Raw genomic sequence first — 21,679 nt, forward strand, 5'->3', positions numbered from 1 at the left:
GTGTGTGTGTGTGTGTGTGTGTGTTTGTGTGTGTGTGTGTGTGTGTGTGAGGTAAAGGGAGTGAAACCAGGTGCTGCCTGACTAATATGGCCTTGCTGAAATGCCCCGCAATCCAAAAAGTCAGTGAGGCAACAGCAAAAAAACTTTCCCGAGGTCCCTCTCTGATGCTCCACGACCGTAATATCATCAAGGTGCATGGGATGATACCACTCACTCATTTGTGCTGCCTAATTAGCTGCTGCAACTTCCCTCCCTACTGCTGTGCCATCCATTCAGAGCTGCTAGCAAAGCGACCATCATTAGCTACAGTGGGATGAAGTTAACTCCACTGCTGCCAGCGTGATCAACCCTTCTGGATGCAGAGATGGAAAGTAATGAAGTACAAATACTTTCTTTCTGTGCTTAAGTAGATTTTTCAAGTATCTACTTCTTTTTTTGTGTTAATGTTTTACTTTAGTTTCTACATTTTAATATAAATATATGTACTTTATACTCCTTACATTTTCAAAACAGGCTCGTCACTTTTGCTTGAATGCATTTGAGGAGAATTATGAATTAGTTTTAGGCTGATGCTATTTGCACCCGAGGTGGAATAGGCAATGTGGCCAATTACAACTGGGTGTATATAGCTTAGCATGGCTGACACCCAGGTGTCATAATAATGCTGTTATGCACCTGGGGTGTTAAAAGTCAATATGGCTATTTACACCCTCATGGCAGAGACAAACCATGATCTTTCCCTAACCCAACCAAGTAGCCTTGTTGCCTAAACCAAACCAAATAGTTTTGTTTCACAGCCTAGCCAAGTAGTTTTGGTAACCCTAATCAAACTGTGACTGAGAACTGAAAATAATTTCCTTTTTTTTTTTTTTTTTAAGCAAAACCAAAAGGTACCACTGACATATAATAATTTCAACTACAACCTCATTTACTGATCGTTACAGCTAGAATAAAGTCTGGTGTGAATAGCCTGCCGCGTATCTATTCATAACTAGATAGAAATCTCAAAGAAAGATGCTCCCTTATTTTTAAATTTTGCATTATTGCACAATTGCCTCACCAACTTCAAGACTGATTTCAGCCTAAACGGATGGGAAAATAATGGTGATTACTTGGCGTATCGGTCAGTGCATATGACGTGGGAGCATGACAATTGTAACCAGACGAAAACGACATAAAAGAAATAGCAAGACGTTATGAAACAGTTTCAGTTTAATACTGATGCCTCTATATGACCTACATAAGCAAGCGAAACCAATGGCTGCCACCGGGTCGGATTCTCCTTGAAATTAAATGAAACAAGCCTGTTTTTTCTTTCTTTTTTTTTACAGCTAGTTACACTGAGTAGTGCACTGGCCAGTTAAAAAGAAGCAGTAGTTTTTTTTTATTAAATAATTTTATTTTTGATGTTATATTTTGTGGAAACACTACCACTTTTGTCCACAAGCTAAGTTGCTTGTAATAGCTTTAATATGACGAGAGGTTCCGTTAGCTTTGCACAGAAACATTCAGTAGAAATGTCCTTCAGGGGGCGACTTTTTACTTTTACACCTTGAGTACATCTCAGAGCCTGTAATTTTTCACTTTTACTTGACAAAAATCAGTTGAATCAGTACTTCTGCTTTTACCAGAGTCTCTTTTACAAACAAGTATCTGTATTTCTACTTGAGTAAAGAATGTGTGTACTTCGCCACCTCTAACCGAATGTGGTCTGGAACAGTAGCAAGGTGGTTTCTTCTTAAACAGTCATCTTGTTATAGTATAAACCTGACAGCTGTCATCAGATTTTCCCCCTGTATGCGTTGTATATAAAGTGGGATTGTGGAATTTTAACCCAAATAGTGAAATAGGTCCTGTCGTTATACATTCTCCTTTCATTTTCTGTGTTTTATTTTTCCCTGACATCAAATCCCACACACACGCACACACTCACCCCCCCAACCCCCCCACCAACCCACCCACCAGCCCTGCACTGTATAGCTTTTCTTTTCTTGTCGGGAATTTGATAAAGCCTTTAGTGAGTGCGGTTAGAGCACTTGGGCTGAGGATCTGATGAGAAGTGTGGGGTCTGTCACACACAAACACACACACTATAAGTACATTCTAATTAGCTGATGTATGCAGGACCTCATCCACGTTGGAGGGGTATCAAAAAGCAATCAACGCCCCATCCCTGATGAGCTCAGAGAGACACAGAGATCCACATTGTCTATGGAAAGATGATGCGTGGCTGGACCTCGACTCGGCTTTCCAAACCACCATAATGCCATGCAATCACAAGACATTATGCACAGATCTGAACCCCCAAAGCCACAGGATAGACAGGGAAAAAAAAGGGAATATTGAGTTCATAATTCAAAAGCCTGATTATGATGGTCGCTCTTGTGAAAAGCTGCTGTGGAGAGCCAGAAGTGGGAGAATTGGCCCGCGAGTGCCACAAAATATGGTTATAAATGCAGAGGAGAAACGTGTTTAAAAAACTGTCATGATCAAGAGCAATACAGCAGCAGATAGCAGGAGAAATCAGCAGAGTTAAGATGACAACTCGTTGCCATGGAAAACTGAAAAAATTAAGTCAGCGAGCGAGTGTATAAGGGGAGAATTTATGGAAGTGATTCTTCTCAGTGGAGGGAAATCAAATAGAAATATCAACCACAGCAGAACTCCACGCTATCAGCATGAAATGGTGAGAAAAAAAAAAATCAAATATCCTAAACATACAATCTAGGATTTTGTCACCCATTCATAATCTAATTTGACCTGAAGCCATACAGCCGATTCGTCTCAGTAAAGACCATAGGTGTTTTAGCTGCAGGCTCCAAAGGAGAGAGGCATGTGTGTCACACAAAGACCATCGGTTAGCGACGTACCGAAAGGGACTCTGTATCACCATCTTATCTTCAAAGGACTGGGCAGGGGCTCAGGGGAGCTGTGCCACCGCCTCGCCTCCACACAGACACACACAGAGGGGGGATTTGGACCTGCAAGCAGGAACCAGAGATCTCTCGGCCGGCACCCAGGCCTGGACCCTCCTCCAACTCGCCCGCGGAGAACAGGCAGGGTTCCTGCACACGCGGCACGACATCAGTGAGCTGATCCCCCCCCCACCCCACCCCCCCTCCTCTCCTCCTCCCACCGCCACCACCACCACCCTTCTCCTTCCCTCCTCCTCCTCCTCCTCCTCCCGCCGACTGCCTGCCCATTTGCTTCCTGGCCTCAGCTTGACGGAGGGGATGGGATCTGAACTCAACTTAGACACAGAGTTTCCACATTTCACAGATGGCCGGGAGAGGCTTTGCATGGAGGTGAGGAAACAGAGAGGGAGAGAAAAGAAGGGAGAAAGAGGGAGAGGGGAGCCTCATCGCCGGCGCCGAAGCGGGGCCGATTTCACACCGCGGCAGTGTGCGCTAAAGCAGGCCGCCGTTAATCCACTCACTGAGGGGAAGGCCTGGAGCTATTCCGCCGCCCGACCGCCATCTCCCTCCACAAAGCCATAAATGGTGCATTATACAACTGGGCTTCAGAGACACTGCTGATATGCTGATAGGTGGCGGACAAAGACCAAAGCAACCACAGGAGCGGAGCCACATGCAGGACCGAGGGCCTTAGTGCAGGAGCAGAACTGCACACATGTATTCAGGCATCATCTCTCAGACGCTGTACTTGCTGAGGTGTGGACTGTTAGAGTGCTATATCTGCGCTTCTCATCGGGGTTAGTTCAACCTCTGGATTCGGACATGCACTAACACTCCCTCTCCTTGTGCTCTCCAACAAAAATAGCTTTTTCTCCCCTCCTTCCACTCTCCCCCCACTGCGAATTCATATCTGCAAAGTTACCAAAAGTCTTGAAGATGAGTCTTTGAACTCATGAAAGGCAATCATTTTGAATGAAAGGAGACAGGAAATATATAAACATGTGGGAATTTAAATAAATTGCCACAAAGAAAATCAGGGAGAGGGCAGTGAATTATGTAACGATAAGACAGCCACCAGCCTAAGCCACAAAATGAGATGTTTTACATGAAACGAACAGTGGTCTAGATTAGAGAGCCATCCTGTTTAGACATGAAGCCAATTGGGTTGATATCACATGTAGAGGAAATTTGAAAGATAAGTGGGAACTATGAGAATTGTTATAATCCAACTGTAACAAAAAGCTGAAGTATATTGGCTTTTCCCCCCAGAAGCACTGCCTGATAAACATCTCCGATGAAAGAAGTTCATTACTCGTGCACTGTGTAATGTAACATGCTGTATTATGTGTCTATGCCGACCTACAGTGAGGCAGCCTCCAAATGAAGCCTCAGGCATTTAATGGACATCATTAGGTGAAAACATATAAGAGATAATTATGGTAATTACAAATCCCTTTTATTCGCCCTGAGTCTTTGACAAGAAGGTTGTCATATCAACCACTTCAAACAAACAAAGAGTTGTTGTCTCTTCCCCTAAATGATGTCCGGTTCCATTTGGATGGGAATTGTCTTCGGATTATCCTTTTTTATTGTTTGGTTAGTGGCTCTGAATGGAGGCTGCATTTCTTTCAATGAAAAAAAACTTGATTAAAACAAGTGATTCACAATAGTCGAATTTGACTTACATTTGCACAGCCACTTCATCACAAGTGAGACCTTGATCTTGAAAGCAGACCCACACAAAGCTAATGGACATGTCTGTTATGTCTGTTACACTGTAAAAATAAACTATTTGTTTTAACTTTAAAAAGTTGGAGTCCAGGCTGCATTAGAAATTTTAAGTTGAACGAATCTGAAAAGACAAGTTGGGGTAATACTGTAGTGATTCAAAATAAATAAACGTTTCTCATCAAACAAACTTAATATTAATCCAGCTGTACTTGAGAAAACTGTCAAACAATGCATGCTGGGAAATCTACTATGCTGTAAAAGGTGTATTGCTGTTGATGTAATCTTTTGAGTGAGTCTCATTCAGCTTCCTGCTTTAGTGATGACAGTCTACTTTTGTAGATTATAACAACTTGATTTTTTTTCTCTTAACCTGATATTTCGTTTTACAGTTAAAACACGTCAGTTATGTTTCTTCTGGTATTGCGCGTCTGATGTCGTGACGACCACGTCTTTTCCAGATTTCCCCCCCTAAAGGTTAACCACCATCTTGTCTTAGTGACTTCTAAAAAAAGGTAAGTCTAATGCAAGACACAATTATATTTTGTGATTAAATAATCTATTATATTAGATATATGGTCCACCTGAATTGGTCAGATTCTGTTGTTTAAATCGGGCTAATATTACCAATCATATTAATCATATTTAAGTAACACCTAACATTACTTTAATAAATACTTCTCCATATTTTGAAGCTGTTAATAAGCAGTATTTTACTCTTGGGTGAAGTAAATACTTTGAAAAGAGTTGGAAAATTGGAAACATTTAGGGTGAGTGGCCTTGAATTCAAGTTGCATTAATGCAAACTGATTTGAATGCAGCCAGATTATTAAGAACATCTGACTTATTTACTTGATTTGAATAAACTTAATTTATCTGTGTGTTACCAATTCAAGTTATTAGTTAGTTTGTAAGTTGGCCAAATTATTCTCTTTCTGTAATGTCATATGCTGACAATGTTTCTTTTAAACCTAATTAATTAATTTAATTAATGAGTTGACTGAACTACAGTACAGTACATTCATTCAACTCATCATTTCAAGTCAAAAGACTTCAAGTTAGAGGGATTATCTTCTGCCTAAATGTTCTGAAAATAAATAGAAATTTAAAGTTTAAATAACACTTGTTTATTTATGTTAACTTGATTCCACTAAATTCTTTTTTTTTACAGTGTAGAGATGGACTCTCGGGGAAGGCCTTCTATTCAATATCACAGGAACGGCTATGGGCACCCAAGGCCTGTCTTATTAAATTTCACTCCATAACAATAGCTAAAGGGAGAAAATGACAAACACTGGCAATATTAAGACCAAAAATATCTTCCAAGAGTTTGTTTTGGTTAAACCTAAGTGTTACTCGGGGTCAAACCCAGAGCAGCCCTTGTCACTTCATCTCAGTGATACTCGATCTAAGCAGCTAGGGCAGATGAAATGTTGTATGGAACATCTTTATGGAGAGACTGAGAGGCGATCGTGAAAGACTTGGGTGTTTATTTACAATATGCATCCAATCATCCTTTGTCACGGTTCCATGTTCGTCTTTTTCCGAAACCGCAGAGAGACACTCGCTGGAGATTCCATTTTTGGCCTCTTTGCTACACAAACTCATAATATGGTGCCGTCTTATCAGATCCTGCTTACAATAACAGATTCACTGCGAGTCAAAGCTGTTGTTTAACTTATTCAATCCCATGGGAAAATTCAGTTCAAACAAGTCAGGAGACATCTGCCAGTCCACGGCAGCTGATGATGTCAACGGGTCCCTGCTCGCACCAGATTCCTCCAGCACTTTCAATCATTCCCTGTGAGATTACTGCAATAGGATATTACTGTACAAACTATGACCATGTGTCCTGCTGCCACAAAGCTTAGCAACATATTACAGTTTGTCAAAGCAAGCTATTGCGAGGGAGAGATAGATACAGAGAGGAGGAGAGAAGCCATTGACCTTTGTGTCCTTCATATTTGCCTAGCTTCCCCTCAACCCCAATCTGAAGAGTGAAATCATCTGATCCCAAACTAACTGTCAACTGGCTTGTGATGGTGGCAAAGCCAGCAGACATCAATCAATCAGATTTTCTCCTCGTCTATCAGAGGAGGCTTTTTTTTCCCTGTTTTGCCCGGGCTTATCATCTGACCCAGTTGTTATCCTGTTTCTGAAGCTTAAAAAACTTGATTATGGTCAAATGTATGTCTCAGACATTCACAGGCACATCCTCGACTGAACCACAAGGAAAGAAAAAACACATTATCAGTATCTCAGCGCAGAAAATGAATGCAGGATGTAATGATTGTAGTTTTTCAAAATGAGGCTCTTAATTCCACACTCATGCTGGAAATAAGGAGTTTGAGCCACTTATCTTTGCTTTTCAGGAATGCGCGATTGCGTGAACCTAAAGATAAAAATCCAATGTGATATCATAAGACAAAAAGGCATTTTAGTTGGCTACAGCACTTGCTCAATGTCAACAGTTTTTAGTAATTACTAGATAAGCATTCTCTGAAATACACAGAGAGAGAAAATTGGCTGATTCTGAAATAATAGCGGCTGCATTTCTCTCCGGATGTTTACTCTGTCACTTTCACAAAGCCTGCTTTGAAATAATAAGAAGCAGGAGACGTGTACTTTTAGCAACACGTCACTCCTGTCGTCACCGTCCCAACATCATCTAATCTGATTTGCATAATTTACCGTAAATATGATCGATCATCGTCAAAGTGCTCCAATGGGAGCGTGCATGGCTCCATTGTGGCTATTTCTGTGGCAGAGCTCGCTGCTAATCACACGCAGGCAGATACGGCCACTGATCACATGATGTGTAAGCTGTGCTGTCAACAGCTTTACCAGCTTTGCAATGGTGCAAATCAAAACACAGCCTCTTTAAAGTATTAACATGTTTTGAAGTTTGTTTTATATTTTCAGCATATTTGACATAAATTGTTTATCTATTTACAAAGCTTTGTCATTAGTGATTTTCCAGCGAGGCCTTAAGATGCGGCGCGTTTTGTGCGGTTCGTCTGGCGGAAAATGCTGATGTACAAATTGAACTGAAAAGCTTGTTACTTAATCCTCTGTTGCCACCTATCCCTTAACTATACAAGCCTGCTGCATTTCATTCCAATGCAAAGTTGTGCATCGCGCTGCCCCCCACAAATACATCCCCAGTAATTCCTGCCAAGCCAGAGATTTACACTGAACAGCTATTAGGGCGTCACTTTCTGGTGTGCCAGCTGCTATCCTGCTCTGGAAATGGTGCTCACCAAATTCTACCCTTTTATTATCATCTCTTAATATAAAAAAACAGCATTTCATGTATTTTTTTTTTAATTACTGCATCAATTCATGTGGTTGAAGTCAAACTCTTGGCCAATAATTTTACTGTATATTGCTGACAACATATTGTGACAATGCCTGCTGCAAAACGTGAGTCATATTTCCTAGGAGTCCCTTTCCTTTCTCTCATCCAAGATTCAGTCAAAACCCTGATATTAATTTTGACATATTCCATGAAAATGTTTTGATTAACTGTAGCTAATTAAATTGAAATAAACAAAAAGAATCTTAATACAGACATAAAAGTTATTTACATCCCTGCAATGGAAGACTGACAGACTTTATTTCTCGAATATGGCAGAGGCAAGTTGCTGTTTGCAGGCGCAGAGCTGTTTCTCTTCTGGGCTATGGAGATGTCAAAGCATCACACAAATGTGATGAACCCAATATCCATATCCATGATACATCAAAACCTCGGCATGGCACAAAAATAACTGCAATACCTCAGGAGCAACCTCAGAAATCCCCTTAATTGAGCAATATCTTCATTCCTGATCCATGTGCATCACCAAGGTGAAAAGGGACTGTGCAAGTTAAATGAAAGAAGAATTCATGATGTGTGGCGGCCTCTCTTACTCACCCTGGCTATTTCCCCTCTTGGCAGGGGCCAAATAGAGAATGTTAAATGAGGCAATTGTGTCCCGGAGGCAAAAAGAGGAAGAAAAAAAAAAAAAAAAAAAAAAAAAAAAAGGAGCAGGCAGTGCCCCTGCTCTCTGCTCCAACCCTGAGGAGCATTCTGCAGCATGATGAGGTACATCCAAGCATCCAGGCCACCCTGCCACCACCCAAATAGCTCCGACCTAACTTCCCAAGAGAACAGCATACTCCACTATAATGCACACACATACTGACTCATTAGTCAAATTCTTAATCAAGGAGGTGTTTGGTTGTACAACACACACACAAAAAAAATGCAGGGTAATAAGAATGAGTTATGCCGGTGTGTAAGAATATTGACCTAAAAAAAAGAATTTACTGAATTTCAGCAAAAAAAAAAACACAACTAAGATTTCTTTTCTCATTGGCAGTCGAGGAAAGTAACTGCATTTACTCAAGTACTGTAAGTGTAATTTTGAGGTATTTGTAGTTTACATTAGAGGACCTACATTTATTAAAATTTAAATTTGCAATATGGCCAAATGCAATACCCAAATCACAGAAGCTGCACTTTCTTGATAAAGTAAAAATGTGTGACAATCAGCATTATAATGAAGAACTGTAGTGCTGCAGAGATGCCCTGACCTACAAATCTTGCTCTGCAGATGTAAGAAAACATGTGAATCTGGTACAGACCCCAACGATTTTCAGTGAAAATGAACAGTTTGATGCAAAAAATGATCAGTCCCACTAACCATGAATCACACTGTGATCTCAATATCTGCCAAAAATAATCATAATGCGATTATTTTTACCATATTGTGAAGCCCTGCTTTTTACTCCTCTGCATTTATTTGACAGCTGTAGTTACTGGTTGCATTGCAGATTATTGTTTTACAGACAAAACATGTCATCGTCTTAAAAGAATTTTGTGAACACAGTACACACTACATAACTGAAAGTGAGAATTAGCACCACCTTGACCAACTACAGCATTAAAATACTGATTACACATGCATGCAACAGCACAGTATGTACTAGGTAAGTACATTTTTTATTTTCTGTCAATAGTCTTACTTGAATGCAGGGCTTTTCCTTGTTTGTACTTATTCTCCTTATATTTTGAATATTTACACTAAGTGCAGCATTGCTATCTTTACTTCAGTAAAGCACCTAAATACTTCTCCCACTGCTGAGAGGCTAATCTACCTAATCAGTAGATCTCAATTATCATTTCTTCTATAAAATGTTAGCAAATCATGAGAAAAGCCAACAAAAGTCCATGTTCATGTCTTCAAATGGCTGTTTTCTATAGAAAAATAGCCCCAAATTTAAAAATATATCCTGTTTACTCTCAAAAAAGACCAAGAAAACCATAAAATATCCACATTTGAGGAGCTGTAAACAATCAAGCTTTGAATAAAAAATGTCTCAAAGATTACTATGTGGTTATGAAGTGTGCTCTACTGTAAGTAGAGTATTGCTGTTCCTGTTTTCATGTATTGTAGCTGTCATTAAACCTGCCCAGGGACTACAGTTGAAAATGAGCCAAAATGGCTAAACTGACACATTTACATAAATGTTTATTAATGTGCACTGTCCCTGTAACTTTAAACTGTCTAAATATATATATAAATAAATAAATAAATACATAAAAATCCACATTGTTTCTAAGTCATTTTCTGTTGGTCTGCTTATCCAATAATCAGCTGATCATTTCAGCTCAACAGAACTTTTCTTAATCGAGTCATCACGAGCAGCACAAACACCGAGCGTCAGGAATACCGTCTGGGCCTGTGAGGCCTGTGGAAGTACCAGGATGTTGAGCGTGATCTGTTAACATTCTATGGCGGTAGCGGCTGCAGGAAACTGATCTCCCCTGCAGTCCCAACACTGTCAGCTATACAGACATACTCCACGGTGACACCTCTGATAATCAAAGCTTTGTCTGGGTCTTAAAAGGACGTACTTGAACAACAGCGAGACCAGAGGCCTTCTTTGCTGTAATGGCCTTTGGACATCAATATTTAAATCTTACATCTCTGTTGTGATTAGAATGCTGCCTTTCTCTGCTGCTTTTTTTTTCACCTCCTCTCTCCTGAAACAACAAGGTGGGGGTGAAAAAAGGCTTAAATCAATGATCTTTGAGTCTTAACTAGATTCCTAAGCAGTTTGCCACTCTCAGCAGCAAGATAAGATAAACTCTCTTTGACCTAAGAGATGAAGTTGCCATGACGATCGGGGAGTCCACTTTCTCTATTGATATTTTGCTGATGTAACAACAAATGGAACTAGATCCTGCTCTTGATAATGGTGATTAATTAATACCAATATTGATCCCTACAAGCAAGAGACAAGGCTATTAACTTAAAGCAGGCTGAAAGTCAATTGTTACCTGGGGGCTCAATGGGCATCATTGATATAAAATCTAAATAAACAGAGAGGAATACGGTCAGGGACTCAAACGCACAAATAAAAAGAACATACACAAGAAGAAATGGTAAATAATTAGAATATTTTTGTTTTTGATTTGCACATATTTCTGGCGCTGCAATGATTAATTGATTAAAGGAATAATATGCAGCATTTTCTTTTGTTTATTTTAGTTTTTTGTTTAGTTTAATTTATTTTGGTCCTTTTTCATCTTGCAACTCAAAACCACATGCAAACAAATCAAATCATTGTTTAAAAACATAATCAGTGTTCATTTATGCGCAACTAAAGGTGTGTGGTGAATCTGTATTTTCTTATTTTTCTAATTATTCTGCTGTGCTCAGGACACTTTACCAACCCAGAACGTCAGTATTTGATGTCCTGCTATCTTTCTGCTGCATTTATGGACAGCTCGGACAAATCCTGCTGATTCTACCTTTAATCGATTAGTTGCCAAGTATTAATTCAATTGCCAACTATTCTGATAATCAATTAATTGGTTTCAGAATTAAGTCAAAATTATCTGATTTCAGCTTCTCAATTGTTTCTGGTTTCTTTACTCGTCTCTGACAGTAAACTAAATATCTTTGGGCTGTGGACAAAACAAGACATTTGATGAAGACGTCAGCTTGGACGTGGACAAACACTGACTGACATTTTTTTTTTTTTTTACCATTCTCTGACATTTCTGAACCAAACAACTAATCAATTAATCGAGAAAATAATCAACAATGAAAATAACTGTTAGGTGCAGCCATACAAATTTCTAAAATTAATATTTTGTTCACATTAAGGACAGTTACAGTGCTTCATTATAGCGATCTAAGGGTTGATTGTACACTATATTGGATTGAAGGTAGCAGAAGCAGTAAACAATTACAAATAAATAACCCCCAAACAGGTGGGATCATATTCCTCAAAGGCCTTAAAATGAAATATATTAGCCAAAAGCTGCATCTAAAATTAATATTTTGCTCACATTGGGGACAGTTGCAGTCCAGCGCCTGAATGAAAACACAATGGTGACAGCTTGGAGCAGCGGTTATTGGAATAATAGCAGTGGAATTCAGGAAAGAGGAAGATAAAGAGGAAACTGCGCGAGGAAGTGACCTCCACCTTTGCAGCAACCCTGCCCACATTTCACACTGCTGTCCAGGCGCTGCAGGCTCCAGCGACAGAGAGAGGGCAGGATTAGGCACCGTCAGTCCATCGGCTGCCAACCCCGGCCCGTCCAACACATCACACAGCGCTGTTGTCAACAAAGGAAACGGCAGCTGCTATACATTCCTCTCCCTATAGCTGCAGTGACATAAGCAGTAATCGCAGCACCGCCGTAAATACTTTCTCCACACAAGAAACGTATTTTAGACACAATAGAGAGAAAAAAAACATTACAAGAAGATGACATTCATCTGCATTGTTGTTTTGTGTCAAAAGTGAGGAGGCAATTGGGGATCCTTCAGCTAAGACGAGGCAACGGCACAAGCTGTTATTGGCAGGGAACAGATGTTTGAGGGAAAGTTGGCATTCAACAACCATTCTTCTTCTGACAGAAATCAACAAGAGAAACACAAGAGACACGGCGTGATTGTCACCCAATGAAAGAGAAACCCTTAAATATACAGGGAGGCTGGCATGCAAACATTTTTTGATTTTACACCCCCAAAACATCTGACTGCTGGAGTTGCCAGCGTTTGCGGGCCAAAGGGTGAGACGCAAGCGTATACGACTGACACCGCACGCTCGCCTTATACGAGGAAAAGCAAAGCTAAGTTGTAGGAAATATGGATGAGGAGTCTGTTCCCGGAGAGAGAGGAGAAGAAAAAAAAAATAAATAAAAAAATACATCAAGCTAACAGCTCCGATCCTTCTGCTAAAAGCCACATGCTCCTCCTCGCACATACTGTACATGCACCGATGTATACACAAGCAAACACACACACATTCAGATACAGCATGTTGGCAGTCAATTCAGTAAACACTCCCCTTATCCCTTACTACTGTAATCTGCCTCTGATAAATGCCCCTCAAAGATAGAAATGTCACCTGATATGATAAACAGTATGCTAACATTACATAAAGTGGCCTTATGCTAAGGAGTTGGAGAGATTAACTGTGGAGCGGAGATGGAAAAAAATGGTTGCTACGATAAAAAACAGACTTTCAGCTCTCGCAGGGAACCTTGTTTAGATGTAGTTCAGCTCCAAACGGACTAGTTGAGAAAGGCAGGGACCTTATTATAGTGTATAGTAAGTTATTTTGGCTTTAAAAGCACAATATGCAACATTTTCCTTAACAAAAAATACAATGCATAGACTCATATAAACATAATCCCTTTCGATCATCACGCTGCCCTCTGCCTGTGTTTCCTTATTTTCTCATTATTTCGCTGTGCTCAGGATGCTTTACCAACCCAAAATGTCTGTATTTGAAATCCTGGGAGTGAGACCCAGCAATTAATTACCTTTCTGACACGTTTACGAACAGCTCAGACAAATCCTACTGATTCTACCTTTAAGGTGCCAAGTAAGTACAAACAGAAGCATAAACAATTACAAAATAAATAACCCCAAAACAGCTGGGATCATATTCCTCACAGGCTTTAATATGAAAGATAATAGTCAAATGATGCATCCAAAACAGGGGTGTCAAATGTAAGGTCCACAGGCCAGAACAGGCCCGCCATAGTGTCCAATCCGGCCCACTGGATCGCCTTGCAAAGTGTAAAAAAAACATTGCAGGAGCAGTCATCAAATCCAGATCAGACTATTGGACGTGGTGCAGAATATTGTCGATCAGTACGAAATCATCTGTATTGGGTTTCTCTCTCAAAACAGAACTGGTGGAACCCTCCTGCAGAGCTACTGCCAAAACTTTTGATTTGTAAATGATCTGTGAGGCAGGGGATAACTTCAACTTCTTCCACATTCGGTTCCACTTTAGTTAGTGTTGTATGGTGATGCAGCGTAACTACACAGGAATGGAAACGTCTGGAAAATTAAAAGGATTCCTAGATCTCGACAATATAGTAAAATACTATATTGTTATTCAGTTCCAAGATACATAAATGCTTTGTGCACAGATCCACTGTAATCTGTGTGCTGTAATTCACATGTAATGACCTAGTGTGGAAAAATCAAGACATTGTTGAAACTGTACTTATTTTTCCAAACACATGTCAGACTGATCATCTGTTTTTGTAAATGTATGGCTTATTAACTGTGAACATTTTCAGAATGTATTTGTACTTCTTTACACTACAAAAGGGAAAAATCTGGACGTTATTTATAGATTATTATGCAACGGATTTACTGTTACTCCAGCCCACTTGAGATAATTTTGGGCTGTATTTGGGCCCTGAACCAAAATGAGATTGACACCCCTGATTTAAGGTAACCCGATGGTCAGTATAAATACAAGCTGTGAACATTTACAAATAAATAACCATCAAAATAATGAAATAAACATGAAATATATTAGTCAAATGATGCACCTGACATTATTTGTATACTCGAGTTCCTGATGTTGTTCTTGTTCTTGATTACTATAATACACAGATTTTACATGTTACACTGTAACGTAATTTTAACAAATGCTTGGACTATCAATGCCCATCAAGGGACCGCTGTTAATAAGCTGGAAATGAGCTTCAGCTGTACACACACATACATTAGAGCTGCAACGATTAGTTGATTAATCGATTAGTCAATTGAAAGAAAAATGGTTGCCAAATATTCTGATAACTGATTCATCGTTTCAGTCATTTTTCAAGCAAAAATATCAAACATTTATGAGGACTTGCTGCTTTTATTTGTAATTTATGATAGTGATGAAGAGTTTTTGGGTTTTGGACAGACAAAAGAAGAAATACCAAGGGGTCACTTTTAGCTCTGCAAAATGGTGATGAGCATTTTCACAGTTTTTTTTTTTTTTTTTTTTTTGACATTTTATAGACTGAACAGTTAATTGTAAAAATGAATTGATAGTAAAATTGCAGCACACAGTGTATGTTACATTGCACACTGCATAAATCAATGTTTTTCTGTACTTGTCCCTTACAAATAAACTAGTGTGTTAGTGTGTTTTGTCTTATCCTTTAACTTTTTTCTCTTGTCTTCTTTTTCCTTTTCTTTTTCTTTTCCAGTCATTTAATATATGCACTGAAGAGTGCCCTGATCAAGACCCTCTGAGGGTTTTTTTTCACCTCCCCAATACATTTTATCTGTTTATGGCTATCATATTGTATTTTTCTATACATGTGAACAAATAAATCAAATCAAACTAAACTAAACTAGGAAAATGTGATAGAAAAATCAATGTTTACTATCACTAGTCCCTTTTCCAACTTTAACCACAAGGTATTATGGGTAAAAATAAAACAAAATCAGCTTTAAAGATGTAACATCACTATCACGTGAGTAGATTAGGCAGTTTGACAGTGTGACAGTGGTAAGCTCTGGGGACTGGTGGACTTGCCTCTCGGGTGCTATACAAACTTACAGTAAAAGAGCAGTATAATAACTACAGTACACTGCCTGGTTGTCTGGTTGGACAATGTCGAGTAAAAAGAGCCAGAGGAAGCAACATGAATTCTCAGATGGTCCATACGGTGAAGACAACAGTAAAAGGGAGAACACTAAGTCAGTTTAATAAGCACATTTGACATTAGATGTCCGCCCATGGCCTCAGAGGGCTGCTTCAATATGTTCCCATAAACACTGGCAGAGGCACGCTCCCTACATCATCCAGATTCCCCTTTACGCTGTGAAACTTTGGGGGGCAATTTTACAGAAAAATTACTCTGAGGGGCCTGGTTTCAATTCAGCCTGTTCATATCTTTCCTTCCTATTAAGCATCAAAATGTTCTCCTCTCAGTACGAATAGAGGTATGGACACCAGCAGCAGCAGCAGCCGGGGGAAGAGGCGACGGCGGGGAGGGGAGGGGAGGGGAGGGGAGCAGGGAGGACAGGAGGGAGGGAGAAGAGAGGATAGAAGGGAAGCTTGGTGGAATTCACACATCATATTACAGCAGCTAATCGCAATCCGCAGAGCATCAGCGATATTTTCATCATTCCTGTCAAATTCTACTGACCCAGCCTTGGAACGGCTAACAATCTGGGCAATTTATTGGCATATTGGCACGGGGTGATAAGGCTAAAAACAACAGCAGCTAGCAGCTGGCCCTGGGAGATGAGCTGATAACATTGATATGTGCTCCCACACAAAACACCTCCAACCACTATCTCCTCTTTCTATCAAACTCTTATTACAATAAAAGTGTACGGGGGGTTTTCGTTTTCTTGGGGAAAGCAACAAGGGGAGGGGGTGGGGGCACAGAAATATATATTTATATTTATATATATAAATAAAAAAAATCAGATGTAACGTTTCACAGAAAAAAAACAAGGGGGGAAAATACATAATTTATCACTGTATTATCGGGATATCCAGGCAGCCTAATCAAGGAGCACTGAGTGACTATTTTTTGCCTTATCATCCAAAGTGGTGGAAACGGAGAAGGAATTATCAGCCAGCTGCAGATTGCTGGGCTGGAATTTTAATGGTAATAATCGGGTTTCTGATGGTATATCTTCTCTGCTTATCTTTCCCATTATCTGGCCTTATCTCCCCAGTCATCGGAGCAAATTAATGGTGCTCTTTCAGCATCGCCTTTTTATCACCGCTCAGAGAGCACCCAAGGGGAAAGAATAAGCAAAATATTAAAATACTGCATAAATCACAATTTTAGATAACGGTCCAATGTATGCAGGAGGAGGGAGGGGGTGGTGGTGGTGGATGAGGGTGGAGGGGTGGGGGGACTGCGCCCAACAACCTTTTTGTCCTTTAGAATGACTGTCTGTGCTGACTTTCTGTGCAGTGCCTCCTCCTCGGCCCCCTTTTTTTTTTTTTTTTTTTTTTCCCAGAGTTCCCGGGGTAAGGAGGAGAGAGGATCTAGGCTCCTCGTGACCTTTTTCTGTTTCTAACTAGAGCTTGATTATACGGCTGCACACCGGCTCCATATTAACAAGATCTTACACATGACATACTAATTCACACACAAGGCCGGGTCACAGTGACGAAAGCGCAAAAGCACAAAAAAAAAAAAAAAAAAATGTCCAACTTCCTTTTTGCTCAACGACAAAATTCGGATGCTATGATGGGATTGGTCCAAAACATGAGTGGGCCTATCACGTCACACGTCGTTGTGCTTCTTTGTTGATTAGGAACGGTTGCGGGTTTGTGGTGGATGCCAGCAAAAAATACACAAATATGAAGTAAAAGATAGTTGAAACAAAAGGATGTTTCTGCAAATTAATTATTTTCAGAGTTTATGGAAACTACACCGTAACAAACTATACTTAGCTGCAAGAAAAATAAGTAAACACAATATCAAACACTTAAAACCACACCATTTTCTCCAATCCCTAAAAAAATGTTAAACTGATTTATTTTAAAATGTTTCACATAACTTTTGTTTTTCAAGGATTTTACTGTAATAAACTGTACAGTACCATCTCAAAAATGCTAATAAATCCCAATTTCCTTTACCTAGACAAGCACGAAATAAATCCAAAATCCAAATCCAATTCCAAACAAGATTTCCTTAAAAACTTTTTTAAAAAACGTACAGTCCATAAATATTTAATTCAAAGGTGAAACAGTAGTTATTACATGTAAAATGAAATGCTCAAATCTCTTCTGTCGCACACAAATGTAATAAAAAGCTCTTGTATACCAACAAGCCCTCATGAATTCATGCATGTGAGCTCACACACACATGCAAACACAAACACCCACACACACACACACACACACACACACACACACACACACACACACACACACACAACTGTCCTAAATTCTCCATGATATCTTGTAGCACAGTATAAACAGGATCATAAGTACAAGTGAAATAACTGGAGGTGGTTTGATATTTGATATTTTGACCCCAAAGTGACCACAGGCTGCTTTTAGCCTCTTACAGCAGCAGCTGTACAGTGGACACACACACACACACACACACACACACACACACACACACACACACTGTACACACAGACACTCAGATGTCAGCTGTATTTGAGATGTGAAAGTGTGTCCATGCGTGTGTGTATGAGTGGGTGTGTGTGTATACAAATCCCCAGATATTTCTGGTGGCTCTTAAAAATCATTACAAAAATAATGAAAAGTTGTTTTCAACCTTTCATTAAAAAATATGCATCATGACTAAAATTCAAACAATGTGAACATGACACACTTTTGAATTACTGCAGACCACCAGGTTGGACTTTATAAATATATCTTATGCAATAAAAACAAATAATACTGCAGTAAATTTCATCTTAAAATTTTTAATCTAAATTTGAAAAGCAAATCTGTGTAAACTGTGCTGCTGGTGAGGCAAGGTCAACACTTTCCCCCAGAGGAATGAGACAGTGAATTAAATCCAAATTAAAACATGCCATAACTTGACACACGTGCTCTTTCACTGCACCAGTTACAGCTATCAACTAATAATCAAAGCTAATAATCAATATTTATAGCCTACAGTATAGTATGAAGTTTGGAAAAAGTGTGTGTGTGTGTGTGTGTGTGTGTGTACACACACCTGCTAGTGTGAGTGTAAAAGAAAAAAAATGAAGAGTGTGTGAAGGAGTTGGAGTGTGTGTGAGACACGTGTGTGAAACATATAATAGCAAATGCAATTAAAAAAACAAACCAACCTCATAATAACGCAGATTATCGGCCTATAATTTGGAATTATTGGTGATTAACTGGCGTAAGAAGCGTTAGTCAGTCTGATGCACATTTTCTGGATAAAAACTCAATCAAACAGACAATAAAATAAGTTGATTTTTGCTACAACTTGGCAGCAGCGGGGGAAACTTTTCAGCCAGCAGCAGCACGGTGGGATTTGGATTGTAAATCAGCGCTTCAAAAACACACAAAAAAATATCGTGCGTGCGGAGGGACAGTGGAGCGTGTGGACCGTGACAGGCAACACATGAGTGGCTGCTGCTGAATCAGCTCCACTCTGGTCACTATACTATATTCTTTAATAAGATCGGTGTAACGGCTAGACAACATTAGGAGAAAAAAAAAAAAACTTACGTTTGATCTGCCTGGGGTTGCTCTGCTTCCTTCGGGACATGCCTGCTGTGCGGCTGGTCAGTGAATCCAGGTGTAGTACTGACAGATCGATAGGTTCTGGTTCATCCAAGCAGCCGGTTTTTGGCTTTTTGTCTGATGGAAATTGAGAAAGAAAAAGAAGAAGAAGGAGAAGAAGAAGAAGAAGGGGGGCACCAGTACTTTTTACGCACAAGTCTATCGTTCCGTCTGTCTTTCCTTTATCTTTCTCGTCTCTCTGGCTCTGGCTTTGGCTTTCTCTCTCTCTCTCTCGCACACATACACACCCTCCCTCCCTCACTCTCTCTGTGTCTCCCCCTCCTTCTCTTCTCCTCTCTGTCTCTCTCACTCTTTCTCAGCACCGGTCCTCTCCTCTCCGTGATGAGGCTGCGCTTCGCCGCGATCCGCACGGACTGACTGGGGAGGTGAAAGCGTTTCGCGCTTTTGTTTGAAGATAAGGTTTGTTCCTCCCCGGGTACCGTAGCCGCAGCTTGGTGAACTTCACTTGATCCACAATTACTTGAACTTGCAGTTATTAATTAGCCTCATTTAGCGCCCGTGTTTTGGGGGCGTAAATATTAACGGAGATGGAGACAAACTGAGCATCAGCAGTCACAATATAAACAAAAATTATTTGCCTCCTCGTCTAAATTTCAGGTAAACAGTTTTTTACACCAATTTTTCTTTCAAGGACTCTGAAGCATCAGTTTTGTGCGGCTTCAAAGTAATCAATAAGATTAAGTCTCATTTAAATGCAAGAATGTGTTTTGCCCCCAAACTTCATTCTTTTTGTTTGCTGTTGATTTAGAGCACATCAAAGATGAAGGACAGGAATTGTTATTTATTTGGAAAAATAAAAGATTATTTCCCCATTGAAAAAATGGGCACTACTTTTTTCTAACTGATGTAGTGGTCACTATACAGGGTTGGGGAGTAATGGATTACATGTAATCAGGATCATATAATCAGATTACCAAAAATAAGTAACTATAATAAATCTAGTTACAGTTGAAAAGTCTGTAATTAGATTTGAGTAACACTGTCAAGGATAACTTAATTACATTTTTGATTACATCATTTTGGGGAGTACATCTAAACAAAAATGGAGACAAACTGAGCATCAACAGTCACAATATAAACAAAAAATCTTTTGCCTCCTCATTTTAATTCAGGTGAAAATTTTATACACCTTTTTTTCTTTAAAGAAACCCATAGCATCAGATTGATACTGTATTAAAACTATCTAAAATACTAATTTACATTTAAATGCACAAATGTGTATTTCTCAAAACATATTCTTTTTGTTTGGTGTAGACTTAGAGTACATCAAATATGAAAGGGAGGAAGTGTTATGTATTTGGGAAAAAATACATTATTTCAATGTTTTAAAAGGCACTGGGGACTACTTTTTGTTAACTGATATAGTGGTCCGTATATAGGGTTGGGTAGTAATAGATTACATGTAATTGGGATTACATAATCAGGGTACAAAAATAAGTAACTACAATCAGTCCATGTTACATTTTAAATGTGAGTAATTAGATTACAATTGCATTGTCAAGGTTAACTTTTTTAGACTTGTGATTACATCATTTTTGCTGTAAATATAAACAGAGATGGAGACAAACTGAGCAACAAGAGTCACAATATAAACAAAAAATCTTTTTCCCCTTCGACTAAATTTCAGGTAAACTTTTTTTTACACCTTTTTTCTTAAAGGACTCTGGAGCATCACTTAAACTAATCTGTAAGATTCATTTACATTTTAATGCAAGAAACATAGTCATTTTCTTTGCTGTTGACTCAGAGTACATCAAAGATGGAAGTGGGGGAATTGTTACTTGTGAAAAAATACATTATTCCTGTGTTTAAAAAGGCAGGGGGCACTACTTTTTGTTAACTGATAGAGCAGTCAGTATATGTCTTTTTGGGAGGTAAATATAAACAGAGATGGAGACAAACTGAGCATCAACAGTCTCAGTATAAACAAAAACTTGTTTGCCTCCTCGTCTAAATTTCAGGTAAACATTTTTTACAACTTTTCTCCTTAAAGGACCCTGAAGCATCAGCTTAGCGCTGCTTTAAACTGATCTACAAGATGAATGTGTATTTTACTCCTGTAATGGATGTGAAAAACATAACAATTATGCATTAAAGGAGACAGGTTTAGGGGAGAACCCTCCTATTGCACCATGGGTAATTTAATACAGCATGTGGTTGTAGTCATATCACCAGCAAATCTGAACCTATACCGGTTAAACACACCAGGATTAGCAGATGCAGTTTGGCCCCATAATTCACTCTGAGAGTTGAAATGGATTGAGATGCCATGAGCGTAAATGACAGGACTAGAGCCAGGCAGATATGTCAGTCAACTGATATTACTGGTCTGATATTGACCTATATCAGTGTATATGCTGTCCTGTGGTTTTTACAGAAAGTAACACAGATAGTTTCTACTTTTTCAAATTTTTTCATTTTATATGCAGCATCATATGTATATATGACCCTTTTTCTTAATTCAATGTCTTCTATTTATGATTTTT

The 21,679-nt window shown here is 39.3% G+C and overlaps 1 protein-coding gene across 2 annotated transcripts in view; it reads right to left on the minus strand.

Annotated features, from left to right (window-relative positions):
* zfpm2a (zinc finger protein, FOG family member 2a) overlaps positions 1–19,528 on the minus strand; it is a 169,951-nt gene extending 150,423 nt beyond the window's left edge. For both annotated transcript variants that reach the window (XM_084726043.1, XM_084726042.1), the window contains exon 1: positions 19,119–19,528. In XM_084726043.1, the coding sequence (XP_084582169.1) occupies positions 19,119–19,158 (40 nt within the window). In that variant the 5' untranslated portion in view covers positions 19,159–19,528. The remainder of the gene's footprint in view (positions 1–19,118) is intronic.
* Positions 19,529–21,679: the final 2,151 nt, after the last annotated feature.

Source organism: Lutjanus erythropterus, chromosome 9, assembly GCF_056507025.1.
Source record: "Lutjanus erythropterus isolate fLutEry1 chromosome 9, fLutEry1.hap2, whole genome shotgun sequence".
Classification (NCBI taxonomy): Eukaryota; Metazoa; Chordata; class Actinopteri; order Lutjaniformes; family Lutjanidae; genus Lutjanus; species Lutjanus erythropterus.